Raw genomic sequence first — 18,873 nt, forward strand, 5'->3', positions numbered from 1 at the left:
AAGCAAGTAGTTGGCAAACAAACACAGTCTGATAGCAGGAGTAATCCAGGCAGGGGTTTGGTAACACACAAGTAAATTTGTAGATGTAATCCTGGATAGTTATTATTTTGTTTGCTTGTTTCTTTGTTTGATTTTAATTAATTATTCATTTATTAATTGTGCGTCAATTTCAGTTTTGTGCATAGAGCAATGGTACTGTTACCCTAATTTGTTTTCTTATATTTTGAAAAACAAATTCACATAATTTTCTTAATAATTATGTAGATGAACAGGGCAAATAAGTCATAACAGGGCTAAGCAAAGAAGAGTAATCCAAACAGAATTAAACAGTGGCAGCAATATGAGGCAAAAATAACTTGTAATGCAAGCATGACACAAGGGCTACCTGCTCAAGGACTGAGTAGGCTAAAGAACCTAAAGAAGCTAGTTCATCCACAACCACAGCAGCAGCAGCAGTTCTAGCTAGCCACCATCAATATTGAAACATTCATGCAATACAGCCAAGAACTGCCCAACACATTGAAACATTGTCATTAACATTGCATGTGTTTTTTGAGATTACATGGAAAGGAAGGCAAGGGATATTATAAACGGCTCCAAACATTTTTACAATTGAAATCAGAAGTCAGGAATTGCATGGTGATAGTTATCAGTGAAGTCCTGTGGAATGACATCATGGAGGTAAACTAGATATCAGATCATTTCATATCCATCAAGATCTGACACAGCCTCATAGTCCTGCAGGCTATCTCTTGCCTTGAACATAAAGCTGGATGCCCGGATGATGGAAAAAATCCCTTCTGGGAAAGTGTGGATGCGCATAATCAAATATCAGACCCAGGTGAACATCTGCTGATCATTGGTGTTCTAAATTGGAGAAAGCATCTGAGAAATGAGGGACTGTTGCATGGAGTTTCACTGCAGACATGTTTTTGATACAGATCTGACCACAAATCTATAATGCTGGAGGTAGTATTTCTTAATGATAAGCAACAAAGTATTCCTACACCTGCCAGTGCCCCACTGATCACTGTACATGAGGTCAAGAGGAGCAACTTTAGTTGATGTAGCCTGGCATGGCAATAGCACGGCAATGCCAAGGGCCCTGATGTCTGAAAATTGCTCAGATTTACACAATACAATGATTGCAGCATTATTCAATCAGATCATTGAAGAGGGCACTGGCCCCAAGCTTGGACAATCACCATAATGGTGACAATATGGAAAGGCAAGGGAAATGTCAGCCGCTGTGTAAACTACCAATCCATCTGTCTGCAGTGCCACACAATGAAGGTTTTGAACATGTTAGTGAATGCAGATGTTGTGATATTGTCACGGTCACAGCATGCCAATGCCTGCTTGCTCATGGAGTAGCACAGGGAGAAGAACAAGTTGCTTCATACGGCCTTCCTGGCTATGGAGAAAGTCTTTGATAAGGTGCCTTGTGAACTTATCCTGATTGCCTTAAGGTCATATAGCATGCCAGAAGCGTACATCACAACTCCAGCAGTGTCGTATTCTTGTCGCCCTGAGAAGGCCAATGTGGCTTTGGCCAGATATGCAGCATTACAGATGGTATGCATGCTGCTCGCTTGCTCATGGAGTAGCACAGGGAGAAGAACAAGTTGCTTCATATGGCCTTCTTGGCTCTGGAGAAAGTCTTTTAAGGTGTGAAATTATCCTGAATTCCCCAAGGTCATACGGCATGCCAGAAGCCTACATCACAACTCCAGCAGTGTCATATTCTTGTCACTCTTCCCCATCCATGTGTGTATGCATCATGGTTCAGCACTCTTGCAGCTGTTTTCCATCCTATGCATGGACATGGCCATGAAGGACATCCAAAAAGACATCCCATGGATAATTCTGTATGCCATCAACATACATTTCCACCATGTTGGAGGTGACTGAAGTTCCTGGCTGCTCCAATGTTGAGCAGGGCTATAACAATAGGCTGGTCTTTACAGTGGAGTCCTAGGTCAAGCAAAAAGGGATGAGAAATGTGTCTTAAAGGAGACATACTGTATTAGTACACAAGGTGCTCATAGCATTATGGGCTCCTAGACAGACAACGCACTCAAACAGTTAATCAACCACCCCACAAGAGACACATGCCATTCGGGATTCATTTTTGTCTCTTTTCTACAGAGAAATGCACCGTCAAGCTGTATCTCCTTGGGATTGATCAGGCTAAGAACAAGCAAGGGAGGTGGAAACACTGACTGGTGAATCATTCAGTGTTGGTGATTGGTGAATCATTCATTCACAGAGTGATGTGTGTAGTTCACTGTCACTGTGTGTAGTTTCCTCCAATCGCTGTTCCCAAACAGCATTAGCCCATTCAAGCACTTTGCACCTACTAAGCGCCTTACTGTTGATGGAAGAATACAAAGAGCATTGCAATAACAATTTTAAAAAATCAACAAACAAATAAATAAATCAATCAAGGGATTTAGAGGACTTCATGTGGAGGTAAAGTCTTCTGTCACAAGTAGATTCAGAAGCAGAGTCAAGAGCAGGTTTAGCAAACTGAGTTGAACTAGGTTTAATAATATTGGCAAACAAATACAGTCTTATATCCAAAACCAGTAGTAATCCAGACATTTTTCAAAAACAGTTAATTAGATGAACATGGCAAATGCATCCAAACTGGCTTAAGTAAAGAGTAATCCAAACAGAGAACATCAATCAACAATGAGAGGCAAAACAATCAGCAATGCAAACAAGAAAATCTTAGAAAAATGAGTAGATTCCCAGTTAGACTTAACAACTTACAAACAGTAAACCACTAAACCTAAATATACAATGAGTGATGACTAAATTGGAAACAGTTAGCAATTTTAGAACATGCTAGAAAGCTATGAAGTTGAAAAATGCTTTCAGAGAGATTTCCAGATTCAACTGAGAGGTGTCAGAGGTCCAGAAGGGCTGTAACTAAAGCAGTTGTTGAGGCAAAAGCTTGTTGTTGGGAGGAACTTGGAGAGGTCATGGAGAAAGACCCACACTGTACGACTCCTCAGGAGAGGAAGAAGTGATGTTACCTATGCTGTACTGAGTAGAGGTGGGGAAGTGCTAACCTCTACTGGGAATATTGTTGAACAGTGAAAGGAACACTGAAGAACACCTCAACTTGGGTAAACATGTCCTTATATTAAGAGGCAGTGCCTGAAACTGAAGGTGACTCAAATTCCATATCAGTGAATGAAGTTGCCATGGCAGTTAAAAAGCTGTGTGGTGGCAAGGCTCCCTTGTTAGTACCGAAGATGAGACCAGGGAGAAGGTGGAAAGTACAGGGAGTAGCAGAGGCAGTTGAGAGGATTGTTGATTCTGCTGTCATTGCTTCATACAGTAAGGACTGGGGGTGCTTGCTGTAGAGAAGTGAGCACTCTGTGGCACTGGAGACAACAAGGGTGGTAGGCAGAATAAGAGAGTGCTGCGCAGAGGCTGCAGTGTAAGCCACACATTCACTCCAGATACTGTGTTTGGGGCTGGGTGAGTCACCAGAGACAGCTCACCCTTCAGGAGGGCTGGGACATGTCCACCCCTGAGAAAGAGAGCAAGTGGGGAGGGTAAGGTTAGGAGTCCCATGATTCCATACACTGCAGACTTTAAATGAGTTAATGTTTAATTGTGTTGTAAGACAGCTGGACGTAGTTTTGTTGTGCCTTCTTGGAGGTAATTTGTGCTTTTGAAATGTTACCCTCCTTATGTTTCTGCCTTTTGGTTATTTTCTCCCAATTTCCTACTTAGTTTTAATCCCATTCTTACTGCTGTCTGTGAATTAAAAAAAAGAGCATGTTGACAAGAAGGCATTTTGGCAGACCCTTTGACATTACAATTTGCTGCTGAGCAGGTCTGAAATGACTCTCAATGGCAAAGTTCTAGTACTTAGAGGTGAATAAACTCACTGGCACAATATGTGCACGATTGTGTAGGAGTTTGTCAATCAGAATCAGTGTTCTGTTTCTGTACACATTGCATCATCACCAAAAGAAGCCTTTTGAATGCTGTGTTTTTAAAATCTGCAACCAGATTTTGGAAATTGTCCTTAATTTTGATTATACTGGCTGGATTTACAAGTTACTTTGAGACAGTATGCAATGGGATGCTCCATCTGTAACTTGGGCAGTGGTAGCTAAGTGGTTAAGGTACTCGATTTGTAATCGGAAGGCTGCCAGTCCAAGCCCACCACTGCCAGGTTACCACTTTTGCGCCCCTTAACCCTCAGTTGAGCAAGTAACATTCACTCAGAATTGTAAGTCACTTTGCATAAAAGCGTCAACTAAATGCCGTAAATGGAGACGCACCTTGACATCATTCTATATGATCCACAACATTCAATAATGCACACCATTCTGTAATGGTGTGCAGGGACATGTTTGAAAGGACAAAATGTACACTTAATAAGCATAAATTTACACACAAATAATGGATAATTTAGAACCACTGTCCCTGCGTTTTTACAACATAATTATTTGTGAATGTATGTGTGGATATAAACTCATTTTTATTGGGTTAGGATCATTCCCTACTATTTTCCAACATACTTTGCGGGGGAAGAAAAATGCACTTCATTTATATCAACATGAAAATGAACAGAATTAAGAACAGAATTTAGATGAAAGTGATCATCATAAAGTTTTCACTCACTTACACCTTTGCTGCTGTACTTCACAGGCAAACCCACAACCCTGTGTGAGACAATAGGAAAGGCAGACATCTGGCTGATCAGAACCTATTGGGACTTTGATTATCCACGACCATCCTTGCCAAACTTCAAGTTTGTGGGTGGACTGCACTGCAAGCCTGCAAAGCCTCTGCCTAAAGTAAGATCATCATCATGCATGGGTTGTTTTCAGCACCGGGTTAAACATTAAGGATTAACAAACAGTCAAACAATCCCTTTAGGAATAGGACCTGACCTTTACTACACATCTTTCACACACAGACCTTTAACACACAAATAGGCAGCAGTTCCTCATTAATTGGGTTAAACATTAAGAAATACTAAGCAGTCAAGCAATCCCTAAGAAAATTCCTAAAAACCTAGAACATAAAGGTTTAGCACATTCCTGTTCTACAGGTTTTAACAATACCCATAGACTTGTGCATCAAACAAATGGGCAAAGGTCCCTGCAGTTCTGATGAGACAAGAAACGTCAGTCCTTTACAAGGGTGCCAGGCTATGACAGGGTTATGAAAAACAACCCCTCTCAACCAAAAATCAAGCACAGAAATGTATTTCATTAATAACCATACCCATCGCCCCCACAGAAATGGTTTGAAACTAATTAATAGTCAAACCTGTTATTGACAAGAATTAGGTGGACCAAAACAAACAAAACCAACCCATGTTTCATATAAAACTACTGATTCTGACACTGGTAGACAATTTCCGCAATCTTAGTTTTCATGCCCTTGGAATGTGCTTTTTCAAGCCCAAATTTTCAGAAATTTTATATTCCAGAATCTATTTAATTTCTTCACTCAGGTACAAAGAGAACATAATGAGACTCTCCCGGATCCACCATGACCAACCTATGAAGCCTCTGGATCAGGCTGTCTTCTGGATCGAGTATGTGATGCGGAACAAGGGGGCCAAGCACCTGAGAGTAGAAGCCCATAACCTCACCTGGTACCAGTACCACTGCCTGGACGTGGCTGCCTTTTTACTCTCCATAACTGCACTGGTCATGTTCATCTTTGTGAAAACATGCAGTTGGCTCTTCCATAAATGTTTAAGAAAGACCACAACAAGAAAGAGTGACTAAGTTAGAGTATATCTCTGTATTAGTTATTATGGGGTGTAAAATGCTGTTAATGTACACTATAAATGCAGTAGTTTCCTATGTGTAAGTTTGATCTACTGCAGCGATTTTTAATTCCTTGACCAATCAGAACAGTGATTTCAGCACAGTGTTAAATAAGATATGCTGCACTCATTTTTTTTGTTCATCTTTGCATCACTCAATGGTCATGGCTTTATCTGTCTTGTATAGTGTTTTGCTTTAAACAAAATAAAAAGTAAATTTTATAACTTTTATTTGTTACATTAATTTAGGCAGTCTGTATATGTATATTATAACAAAGTATTTCATAGTCCATGTAATTATATACTTATTTCCACTCATTGGAGCACTAGTCCTGAATATGAGCTGAGTACTTTATGATGAAAAATGTAGTAATTAATTAAAAAGCTGAAAGCATTTGGTCAGATTCTGGCTATATATATATATCACTGATGTGCAAAACAAATTTCATAAATAAAGTAAAAAACAACAACAACATATGCTATTTTAGATATTCATTGATATTACAGGATGTGTTTCTATCTGACTTTGGTGCTAATCAAAACTGCAAGAACTGGCTGCTTTGTATGTATCCATTCTGGTCATATGTTAAAGAGATCCATAATGTATAATGCCAATCTACTTTTGTCATCAGTAGTTGCATTTTGAGGACCTTTCAGTAGCAGTCTGAATATATGGGTCAAAGTGTCTTCCTAATATTGGTATCATTAGGATGTGGTAGATTGTGTAATTTGCGATTGCTGGCCTCTCATTGGTCAGTGACCCATTGTTTACAGTGCAGACATGACTGCAAGTGGGAGAGCTGCTCTCAGTGCTCTGTTCCTGCTCACTGTGGCCCAGGCTCCACTGGGTGTGACAGTAGGGAAGGTCCTCGTCTGGCCAACAGAATTCAGAAACTGGATCAACATCAAAGTCATAATAGATGAACTAATAATCAGAGGACACAGTGTGACTGTCATTACCCACAGTGCTACACCATCTGTAAAGACAACTGAATCTCTGGGCTACAATGTGGAGGTAATACAGGTGCCTTACACGAAGCAGGATATGATCAATATCATGTACAGATTTAGAAGCTACTGGACATACGACCTGCCAAATGAAAATATGATCCAGGCATCCCTGAAGCTCAAGCAAATGTTTGATGTGACCACAGAACATAAAAGGATACTCTGCCAGAAGCTCTTTGCACGTGGAGACCTGCTGGAGAAGTGGCATAAGGAACAGTTTGATGTTCTTCTGACAGACCCCATGACCATGTGTGGGGAACTGCTGGCAGAGAAGCTGAACCTGCCATTTATCATCAGTCTGAGGTTCTCATTTGGAAGTGCTGCAGAGAGACTCTGTGGACAGCTGCCAACACCACCCTCCTATGTGCCAGTGGCTGGCCTTGGATACCCTCCTAATACAAGACTGTATGACTGGATTCCCCAGAATGACTTACTAGGTATAACTAGGTTTTGATTTATGTGTATAGCCTACAACAGTTTGTTGTAGTAAATAGTCTACATCATGTACTAATGGCTTACATTCAATAGGACATCCTAAAACCAAGGCCTTCATCACCCATGGGGGGACTAATGGGCTGTATGAAGCTATTTACCATGGAGTCCCAATGGTGGGTTTACAACTGTTTGTTGATTAGCCAGATAACATGAACCACATGAGAGCAAAGGGGGCAGCTGTAATGCTTGACTTCAACAAAATGGAGTCCAAAGACCTGAAGGAGGCTCTCACTGATGTTACACAATCCATCGTGAGTTCATATTGTAATATGCATACATGTATGTTATTTAAGATATAATGACCACCCTTTATGTGTAAGATTACCCAATTGGATCTATAGCACCTCTGTTTTCATTTAAGAAAATCTCTCATCCCAGATACCAGTGAGATGAGCTTTGTGGTCAGGATCTAAAATTTTAAAAGCATTATGTAGGAAATGCCAATAATTCCAAACTATGAAAGCTATTCCCTACAAAACACTAAAATATTTCCTTATCTTATGCATAATGATGTAAAATTGGTTCTCAGTCTGTCTGCTGAAGTGAACCTCGAAATTCTTATGTCATCTTTAATATTAGTATTTAATTTCGTGTGGCGTTTCTAAGAATGTATACAAATTACTCATCTGCTTTTCACACTTCTATCCTCTTTCATCTCTCAATTTTCATTCTGTAGTCATCATCATATTTTAATATATAATTTAATTCATGTATTTTTACATTCATATAAAACTACTGATTCTGACACTGGTAGACAATTTCCGCAATCTTAGTTTTCATGCCCTTGGAATGTGCTTTTTCAAGCCCAAATTTTCAGAAATGTTATATTCCAGAATCTATTTAATTTCTTCACTCAGGTACAAAGAGAACATAATGAGACTCTCCCGGATCCACCATGACCAACCTATGAAGCCTCTGGACCAGGCTGTCTTCTGGATCGAGTATGTGATGCGGAACAAGGGGGCCAAGCACCTGAGGGTAGAAGCCCATAACCTCACCTGGTACCAGTACTACTGCCTGGACGTGGCTGCCTTTTTACTCTCCATAACTGCACTGGTCATGTTCATCTTTGTGAAAACATGCAGTTGGCTCTTCCGTAAATGTTTAAGAAAGACCACAACAAGAAAGGGCAAGAAAGAGTGACTAAGTTAGTGTGTATCACTATATTAGTATAAGTAGTAATTTCGGATAATCCTTCCTGTGCTGGGAGCCTAAAATGCTGTTAATGTACATGATAAATGCAGTAGTTTCTTACTTGTCAGTTTGATCCACTGCGGTTGCTTGCATGTGGACACCTACTGGAGAATGGAGTAAAGAACAGTTTGAAGTCCTGATTTCCCATTTGGAAATGCTGTGGAGCACCTCTGTAGACAGCTGCCAACATCACTTTCTTACGTGCCAGGGATTGGCCCTGGTACATGGATCAAATAGATTTCCTCCAGCAAGTGAAACACTTTTTATATATCCTCTCCCAAGAGTTTCTGTTTAGTCCTGTAACCATGGCAAACAGGGATTACCTGTTCACGGATGATATCTAATTTTAAGGTATTTTTTAATCTGTTCTCTGTTAGAAACTGGTTCAAAGTGACCAGTCCGTCAGGTTCGATCTCCTCCAAGTTACGCTATGCCCTCGGTCCTCTGTAGCCGGATCCGGGAAGTCAAGAGACACTTATCCCAAGGTAGTGAATCAAGAGAGTTCCCCAAACACATCTACACTCTTGAAACTTTAGGACCCAGTCGAATGAATTTTATGAATTAACCATATAATACTTTTTATATACATAACATTTTTGAACATTAACTGGTTTGACCTATAACGTCCACCTGATAATAGTACCAGGACAGATTTGGCTTTATCTTTCTGCCATCAATCATAGAGTGCCTGCAAGTTTATTGACAGGTCAGTGACCATGTGTGTATAGCAAACTCCACATTCCGGAACTTGCACTGGCCCCGTGTTTTGTGTTGGATGTATTACCTGGTCATTATTGTTCAATATGATGCTATGCAGATATTTTCTCCCCTTGATAGTTTTGCTTCTGAGCATGTCTGAAATGACTCTCAGTGGCAAAGTGCTGATGCTTCCTGGTGAATAGTTTGTAATCAACTAGACCAGGTTACATTTTTTAATGTTGTCCAGCAATACAGTTAGGAACTTCTATACAAGAGGGCGGTCTTCCCTGCCTGTGAATTATTTTGCCCCTGCACGCAACAGGTATAAGAGCAGACTAAACGCTAAATGTTTTTAGAGGGAGCGGATTTGAAGAAAGGTTTGGATGGAGATCCCTGAAGCAGACTATTTGACTGGTATTGCGTGATTGTTGTGGAGGGGCGTGATTTTGCCCAGGAGCAATGGATGTAGCTTCCAAATCACTCCAGCACTACATCATTTCATGAGCGTAACGCCTGCATACAGCTCATAATGCATTTGTTTATTCCTATTTTTTGACATGTTAGCAGTTGATAAATACATGAATTTGCAGATGAAACAAAGTCAGTAGCCAAAATAAACTTGGGATTTGCTAAATGTTTTTGTAAAGATGTTTGTTGTAGAATAGCAAGCTATTCTAAAATGTACCTTAGTTAGCTAATACACAAATTCCAAAAAATATAGCTGTAACTGCATTAAAGATATACTTTAAAGAATGTTCTGAGGCTGTTTTTCTGGGTTTGTAGTAAGACCCTTAGTTCCAGTGAGGGAGGATGTTAATGTTACAGCATACAGTCTTATGCCTCCAACTTTGTGTCAACATTTGGGGGAAGGCCCTTTCCTGTTCCAACATGATTGTGTCCCTGTGCATAAAGTGAGGCCCATAAAGAGGCATAGTTTGAAAAGTTTGATTTGGAGGAACTCCAGTGGCTTGCATGGGACTCTGACCTCACCCAAACTGAAAATTTTCAAACATTCAAATTTTCAAAGCACTATTCCTAGAAAATCACATCCATGTATAGCAAGTATATATATATATATATATAATATATATTTTTGTTACATGTCTTTTGATAGACATAAACTTTGTTTATCCTTGAAGAAATTGTATTGACAGAAATTTAGCATATATATACTACATAAGTTTTATTTTACCTTTCACAAAATACCAGTTTCTCCTTGACAAAAAAGGAGTTCACAATTTAACAATAGAGGATTAATATGTTGTTCCTTAATCCCCAGTGAGCTAGTTTTAAAGTTAAACATTCAAATAGGAAAAAAGATGAAGACTTCAGAATTAGTTAAAGAGAATAGCTAGTCCCGTCCTTTACTTAAACATAACAAGCATTATTGAGGCACTCTCTGGAAATGTCTGACAATCACACAAAAAAAACAAATTATTATACAGTTTTGAGGAGTGATTATTTATTCGCCCTACCTTAATTTACATACTAGTTTTTGAAATCGCCATCATTATATGCAAACCATACATTAGTCAATATATGCAAATTGATATTTAATACCTATACAAGTTGGAGCTTTGACCATTACATTGCAAGAGAAGACTTCTCTTTTTTTTAAACGACTTTATCTAACATAAGTTTGGTTTTCTGTACCTGTTTATGATACATCATACACAAAGGTCTGCTGAAGCCTACACAGAATCCTTTGCAGAAGCCTGCAGATGCCTCTGCTCTGTACACAGATCATTTTATATATTTTTGTTTATTAATATTTCTAATTTAATGTTTAAACCTATTTTTCTGTAAACACTTTTTTTTTTTTTTACTTATTTTTGACATTTTGAGTAAAGGATTTTTCAGTAAAGTGAAGATATTCGTTGAGTGATTTTGGGGTAATTGTTGTATCCTGACTCAGCCAGGTAAGATAGCAAGGAAAATCTACTTACCCACAGGTGACACATAAAACGTGTTTTCCTCTAACTTCTTATTATTCTTCTATTGCCAAACTCAATTCTGGTTGTTTAGAGCATCTTTTAATGGGATAAACAGTGGATTAATCATTTTGAGTATGTATGTATTTGTATAAATATGTAATTTGTAAGGTGCTGGTAAGCTTGAAAATGGACCTTGAAAGTGCTTGAAAAGTTTTTGAATTTGACCTTGGAAAAGCTGTATGAACCATGTACAAAGAACAAACTTAAATAAGCCATGTAAAAAAAAAGTGTTCGTCGCTCCTTTGCCAACCAATGAGAATGCAGAGGAGCAGCAGGAACAATTTCATTGGTCAAAATCCGCTAATTCTTACTAATTGGCTGACTACTTTTGGCAGTATTGCAGCGGTGAAAACCCGAGCGCGCACGATCAGTTTGAGTGCGCAGAAGAGCAAGTTCACGCGAGAGTAGCATAGCTCTAAGCAAGCTCGCGGGCGTTTCTGTAGCAGAGGAAAGTGAATCTTAGCGATATAAATATGAATGAGCACATGTATAGTTTACATGCGAGCAAAGGAAATCCGTGAGTGCTGCGTGAATCGCGCTCTCGCGTTTAAAAAGTGTGCTGGCAGTATAAAAACACTATATATGAGGACTGCTTCCTGTAATGTGCTTTAAATATACATAAAACATTCCACAGGTTGTTTCCGGTGTGTGTCATACACACTTTGGGCCGGTATAAACACTACTAAATCTTTGACAAGTCACTGACAACTGCAAGACAGTAGGAATTAATTAAATATATGTTTCATTGACAATTGGTGCTAGACTTTGCAGCAAAGTTCATGATTTAATTCATATATCATACAGTGCTGTTTTGTTTAAATAAAATTAAAATTTTATAACTACCGAATAAACTTATTTCTCCTTTTTAATCTGCATATGAGTAACTGCAGATCTAGTAAAAGTATTTTTAAATGCCCACTACTATTTTTCTAACACACTAATTTCCAGTCATCAGAGAACTAGTGTTGTCTGCTGGAAATGTCTGCTGTCTCCTATGAAATGTAATCATTAGCTCTGAAAGCAGTGAGGTCGAAATTCTGAGGATACAGAATGAAGAAAGAATATGTACCTTTCAGCAGTGTTTTAATTTTGGACATATAGTGCATAAACTGGACAAATACAAATACAGGGTGATATAATTATTTTTGTTAGCATCTCACACACACACACACACACACTATATATATATATATATATATAGTGTGTGTGTGTGTGTGTGTGTGTGTGTGTGTGTGTGTGTGTGTGCGCGCGTGCACACATGCATGTTAGCAGCAGAAAATTGGATGTAAATATGTTGAATAGGACTGCCCTGATTGGTAGAATATGATATTTAGGATTGCTGACCTCTCATTGGTCACTGAGCTATGTGCTGCCTCTGAAGTTCACTGTGTGGCCAGAGCTACCTGGTCATACTACAATCATGACTGCATGTGGGAGAGCTGCCCTCAGTGTTCTGTTCCTGCTCACTGTGACTCAGGCTCCACTGGGTGTGACAGCAGGGAAGATCCTCGTCTGGCCAGCAGAATTCAGCTACTGGCTCAACATCAAAGTCATCATAGATGAACTAATAATCAGAGGACACAGTGTGACTGTCATTACCCACAGTGCTACACCATCTGTAAAGACAACTGAATCTCTGGGGTACAATGTGGAGGTAATACAGGTGCCTTACACGAAGCAGGATATGATCAATATCATGTACAGATTTAGAAGCTACTGGACATACGACCTGCCAAATGAAAATATGATCCAGGCATCCCTGAAGCTCAAGCAAATGTTTGATGTGACCACAGAACATAAAAGGATACTCTGCCAGAAGCTCTTTGCACGTGGAGACCTGCTGGAGAAGTGGCGTAAGGAACAGTTTGATGTTCTTCTGACAGACCCCATGACCATGTGTGGTGAACTGCTGGCACAGAAGCTGAACCTGCCATTTATCATCAGTCTGATTTTCACATTTGGAAATGCTATGGAGCGACTCTGTGGACAGCTGCCAACACCACCCTCCTATGTGCCAGTGGCTGGCCTTGGATACACAGATCACATGAGTTTCCTCCAGAGAGTGAAGAGCGTATTATTTATCTTCACTCAAGACTTTCTGTTTAGTTTTGTGGCTAAATCAAAGTGGGATTCTATATATACTGACATCATGGGTAAGTGACGATCAAAGATCTATTTAAAGGTGCCATAGGATGCATTTATTCAATATTTTAAATCTCCAATTTCTACATTGAAAAAGTCCTGAAACTCTATACTCAAGTATAAATACTGTTACATCAATTGAAGTATTACTTAACTATATGTAAAACTACTTGTAACAAGTGATTCTTCTGATTTAAGTAAATTAGTGAGTATAAGTTAACTTTTAGCTAATGCATTATCAATATCTTTATCTCAGTGCATTATCTCATCGCATCACTGGTATTGACACCAAAGTAACACCGGGTAATATTCACCCAGAATAAATAATTAAACCAGGGCCGTCCAAGTCCGGTTCTGCAAAGTTATTGATTTGTTCTGCTAAAACACCACCTGGCAATAAATTCACTAAACCTGACAATTTTTTGATGAGCTGATTCAAAACCAGACCACACTGGTCTCTGGCCCTTTTGGAACAGGGTTTGACACAGTGCCACATTAACTAATATTAGTTACACACCTGGTTCAACTAATCAATCAATTGCCAGGTTTAGTCGATGTGACTGAGCAAAACAATCACTAAACTTTGCAGGACCCCAGTCCTTTAGGATTGACCTTGGACACGCCTGATTTAAACTAATCCTTAGCATGATGCAAAAGTGTGGTAAATTCGGTTATTAGGTTTCTGATTTAATTTTTGTAATGAAAGTGGTTGTCCAAATATGTTGCGATAACATTAAGAATTGTACTTTAATTATTTAAGCAAATATGTGCACATATGTTAATAAGCTCTGTCCTATTTGAATCGCAGGAGAACCTATGATACGAGTATAGTGCTGTTAGTTGGCTTTGTTAGCCAAGCTGATTAGCTTAAACATATCAAAGATTGTTAAAACAATAACAGGTTTGTGAGGAGGCTAAAAAGCTTCTTCGCGACCGATACACCGCTAGCTAGTGTACATGCAGCCAGTGGAGTAGCAACAGGAGTTGCCCCTCTAGCATAGCACTTAAAGCAGAAATATGCTGGGCAACAAAAGTTGTATCTAGTCACTATTTCGACAAATCATGCGAGAATACATGTGACATTTTCAGAACCAAGTTACTGAGAGTTTCTAAGATTTCAAGTAAATACAAGGTAAGCAACATACAAGGTAATTGATTGAGGAATAACGCAAATTAATAATGAACAAGTAATGAAGAAAATGAGTGCCTATTGTTTCTTTATTAATTGATGGAAGCAAACATCCCAGTTTTAAGATTATATTAACACAGCCATACATTACTGACTGATAACCTACTATGATGTTATTTGGTAAAAATAGAAAGTTATTACTTTGTGAAGCTGTGACGAAAAGAAACAAATCTTTTAACGTATCTCTTTCGTTGTTTTTAAATCTGATGGAAATTAGAGTCATGGTTCCTTGAAGTAACTGGGCAGATAAGAGGTTCCTGCATTCCAACCTGTGGGTTTGACCCCAAAGAAGAGGAGGAAAGGTCAGAAAGTCAAGATATCAGCCTAGGCCAATTTATAGTTTTGCTGCTAGGCATCATGACCAGAGGTGTCCTGGTTTCTGTCCTGGCCCACTCTGACTAGATCAAAGCTTAATTCAAGAAATAAGTGGCAGTCAATCTATCTTCACTACATCTCGGGTTCAATTCTATAGTAAAAACTACAATTAATGTCGGGGGGGGGTGCAAGTCTCTCCAGGCAATCTGAATACATTTTGCTTTGTGGAGCACAGAAAATGGTGGCAGACTTATCCCATGCCCTTCACTCCAAGTATCAGTTTCTGCTCTCAGGCAGACGTCTTAGAGTGCCAAGGGGCAAACTAAATCACTTGTGCCTGCTTCAAGAAAAATTTAAAATAGCCACCTCAAGGGAACTGTGCAATTCTTTCAGAATGTTTGTGTTGTGGCTAAGTATTGATTGTGTTTTTTTGTTTGTTTGTTTGTTTAAAGCTACAAGGATGTGTAATATTAGGATAAATACTGTTGGCTGTGCACATTGCAATAATTGAGGTTTAGTAGGGGGTGGCTGTGTAACCACGGCTGCAACTGGGATTGGAGTAGTTGTGTCGGAAATGGCAGTAATGCACACTTCTGGCCACCAGAGGTCACTATCACCAGAACACCAGGGTTCACTAGTTAATCACATGCAGCACCTTTTTAATTTTTTTTTAATTAATATAATATATATAAATATATAATGACATATGCCTGCTTTTATCTTTTGGATTTTTGCAGTGCCCTAGTTTTGTACTGCTGCACCTGAGGTAATAAAATGATATTGTAAGCAGAAGAATGTGGATGGTCTAAAATAAACTGGATTATGTAAAGATAAGGCTTCTGCAGGCTTCAATGTAAGGCCTCAGAAGGCCTCTGTGTCAGGTCTTGGACTAAGGCCAGGACCTCAAGATGGACCAAAAGAAACTATTATTGTAGTGAACACCAGGTGGTTTGAATGAGAACATTGTTTTTTAATAACACGCCTTACATTTGGAGATAATGGTAGCAGAACTGGATAATTGCATAAATAACATGTTGGAATAGTAAGATAACTGCATCTTGCATGTACCATTATCATGAAGTTCCACAATTTTGCCATCTACTGACCAAAAGTGCAGAGTGCACATCACTCTCCACAACCAAGTTGTGAACTCTCTGCCATCACTTGAATGGGGAATTCTACAACATATATGAACAGAATTTATGTGAAAGGGAACATCATGATGCTTATAATCAATTTCACCTTCGCTGCTGTACTTCACAGGCAAACCCACAACCCTGTGTGAGACAATAGGAAAGGCAGACATCTGGCTGATCAAAACCTATTGGGACTTTGATTATCCGCGACCATCCTTGCCAAACTTCAAGTTTGTGGGTGGACTGCACTGCAAGCCTGCAAAGCCCCTGCCTAAAGTAAGATTATCATCATGCTGCACAGGTTGTTTTTAGCACTGGGTTAAACATTAAGAATTAACAAGCAGTCAATCCCTAAGAAAATAACATGGTACATAAAGGATTAGCACCTGACCTTTACTACAGGATTTAACATCACCCATAAATCTGCATTGCACAAATGGACAAAATTTCCTGCAGTTCTGATGAGTCAGTAAACTTCAGTCCTTTGCAGTTGTGCTACGCCAAGACAGCATTTAAAATTGTAAAGCTTAAAAAATAAATAATAAAAAAAAAACAGTAGCAAAGTACAATAATGGATTTATCAGAGCTAGACTAAATACCTACCTAGTAATAAAACACATGTATACACTTGGAAAATACCAGCTCCTGCCTAAGCTCCTCCTGTGAAGATGTGATGTACTCAATAGAAACAGAGCTCTGTTGCCTTCACATCTAGGTCAGTTCCTTTTATTTGTGATGGTTGTTGATCACTCCTTATCAAAATCCCTTTAGGTTGAATGCATCTTCTGGTTTACTTTTTCATATGCTAAATAAATCAAATGATGCACTAGTTTGGACCTTTTTTATTATGATAATGATGCCAAGCCATACTGTGAAATAAATGCATTTTGTAAAAATCAACAATATGAACATGCTATGAAGCTCACTTGCTATAATTGTGATACTGTGAAAAAATATTTGTTCTTTTTGGTTCTGTAGGAGCTGGAAGAGTTTGTGCAGAGCTCAGGGGATGATGGCATTGTGGTGTTTTCATTGGGATCCATTTTAAAGAACCTCACCAAAGAGAGAGCCAACACCATCGCCTCAGCACTCGGGCAGATCCCTCAAAAGGTCTCAGTTTGTACTCTGTGTCTCTATTTACTCCACTTTCTACTGTCTTGAGTTCAACATTACCATCTAGATTCATAGAAGATTCACTTTAGAAACAGAAGACCAGTGGATCTGATCCATGGAGGTTTGTCTGTAATTGCTGGAGAAAGAACTGATAAATTGCATTACATTGTGTCTCTGCCACACTGTGCTTATTCAGCTTCACTGAATTGATCATTTCCCTTCACTAAAATCTCTGACATTAGTTTGCTGCAACAATCAGTCCAAGGACTGTCGCCTGGAATTCTTTCAAGACTTTCAAGGGGCCTCGGAAGCCATGAGCCACCCATAGCAGTTATAGAGTTGTTAAATTCACATTTACATTGTGTGGGGAAAGAAATGAGGAAATGAATTGTTTTTGAGAGATCTTATTTCATCACTACTGAGTACTGACACATTTCTTGATTTGTTGTTAATATACTATAAATTATGTAGCTGAGCTTTATTCTCAGACTTAATTAATTGTCTAATTAGACTTGTATAATTACAGGTCTTGTGGAGGTATTCGGGAGAGAAACCTGATACACTCTTTCCCAATACAAGACTGTATGACTGGATTCCACAGAATGACTTACTAGGTAAGGAACAATTGTCATATATAATGTACTATAACAATTTGTTGTTATAAATGATCCCTAATGTACACATGATTTGCATCTGATAGGACATCCTAAAACCAAGGCCTTCATCACCCATGGTGGCAATAATGGGCTGTATGAAGCTATTTACCATGGCGTCCCAATGGTGGGACTTCCATTGTTTATTGATCAGCCAGATAACATGAACCACATGAGAACAAAGGGGGCAGCTGTAATGCTTGACTTCAACAGAATGGAGTCCAAAGACCTGAGGGATGCACTCACTGATGTTATAAATAATCCCTCGTGAGTTTATATTGTGATATGCTTGAAAATAGACCTTATAAGATCTTCTTTTCATGTTTTCTGTGTAAAATTACACATTCTTTCATGCTTTTAGAATGTTCTTTTTCAAGCAAAGCATCTTCATAAACTTTATATTCCAGACTCTATTTAATTTCTTCACTCAGGTACAAAGAGAACATAATGAGACTCTCCCGCATCCACCATGACCAGCCTATGAAGCCTCTGGACCAGGCTGTCTTCTGGATCGAGTTTGTGATGCGGAACAAGGGGGCCAAGCACCTGAGAGTAGAAGCCCATAACCTCACCTGGTACCAGTACCACTGCTTGGATGTGGCTGCCTTTTTACTCTCCATAACTGCACTGGCCATGTTCATCTTTGTAAAAACATGCAGTTGGCTCTTCTGTAAATGTTTAAGAAGAACCACAACAAAGAAGAAGAGAGAGTGAATAAGACAGTGTTCATCACTTTAGCTTGTAGGTAATTCTGGGTTAATTTTACAGGAATTTGGGTATGCATGTGAAACTTTCCATAAGTTGTTTCTTGTTTGTCTTACACATTTTGGGCCAGTATAATTGATATTAAATTCTTGATCAGTAATGATTGCAGAATAGTAGGAAGTGATTAAATATACTACTTTGATAATTGATGCAAGTCTCTGCGGCAATACATTTTCATGATTAATCCATATGTTCAAAATGCTGTTTTGTTTTGAAAAATATTAAAAATGTGTATCTTCTAAGTAAATTTGTATCTTTTTTAGTTTTACTCTGCATATGAATAACTGCATACCTAATAAGTATTTAATGTGCAGTACTTTACTAACATACTCTCAATTCTACTCATCAGCACTAATGT

General features: G+C 38.8%; 1 protein-coding gene, 1 long non-coding RNA gene and 1 pseudogene across 3 annotated transcripts; 2 read left to right on the forward strand and 1 right to left on the reverse strand.

Moving 5' to 3' along the window:
• Window positions 1-8,458, forward strand: part of LOC113567902 (UDP-glucuronosyltransferase 2B17-like) — a 12,791-nt pseudogene extending 4,333 nt beyond the window's left edge.
• On the reverse strand, window positions 2,560-4,745 carry LOC145659020 (uncharacterized). Its single transcript, XR_014124986.1, has 3 exons — window positions 4,655-4,745; window positions 3,701-3,774; window positions 2,560-3,544 (listed from the first exon to the last, which is right to left on the reverse strand). It is a non-coding gene; the product is annotated as an uncharacterized LOC145659020 (long non-coding RNA).
• Window positions 8,459-12,620: 4,162 nt separating the features above from the next.
• On the forward strand, window positions 12,621-18,791 carry LOC113582824 (UDP-glucuronosyltransferase 2C1-like). Of its 2 annotated transcripts, none has more exons than XM_081719666.1 (6): window positions 12,621-13,355; window positions 16,112-16,260; window positions 16,963-17,100; window positions 17,624-17,711; window positions 17,798-18,017; window positions 18,182-18,791. In XM_081719666.1, the coding sequence occupies exons 1-6, from the start codon at window positions 12,623-12,625 to the stop codon at window positions 18,462-18,464; spliced, it is 1,611 nt and encodes a 536-aa protein (XP_081575792.1). In that variant the 5' UTR covers window positions 12,621-12,622; the 3' UTR covers window positions 18,465-18,791. The 2 variants fall into 2 exon arrangements, with proteins under 2 accessions (XP_081575792.1, XP_026874625.3); XM_027018824.3 differs by having other exon boundaries at window positions 16,963-17,094.
• Window positions 18,792-18,873: the final 82 nt, after the last annotated feature.

This window comes from Electrophorus electricus, chromosome 8, assembly GCF_041902795.1.
Source record: "Electrophorus electricus isolate QZ-2024a chromosome 8, ASM4190279v1, whole genome shotgun sequence".
Taxonomy (NCBI): Eukaryota; Metazoa; Chordata; class Actinopteri; order Gymnotiformes; family Gymnotidae; genus Electrophorus; species Electrophorus electricus.

Excerpts from the sequence above, each read along its gene's own strand:
- LOC113582824 (XM_081719666.1), top strand. The coding sequence starts at position 12,623 with ATGACTGCATGTGGGAGAGCTGCCCTCAGTGTTCTGTTCCTGCTCACT. Across the intron at positions 17,712-17,797 it reads TCCACAGAATGACTTACTAG|GACATCCTAAAACCAAGGCC; the intron begins GTAAGGAACAAT and ends TGCATCTGATAG. Across the intron at positions 18,018-18,181 it reads GATGTTATAAATAATCCCTC|GTACAAAGAGAACATAATGA; the intron begins GTGAGTTTATAT and ends TTCTTCACTCAG.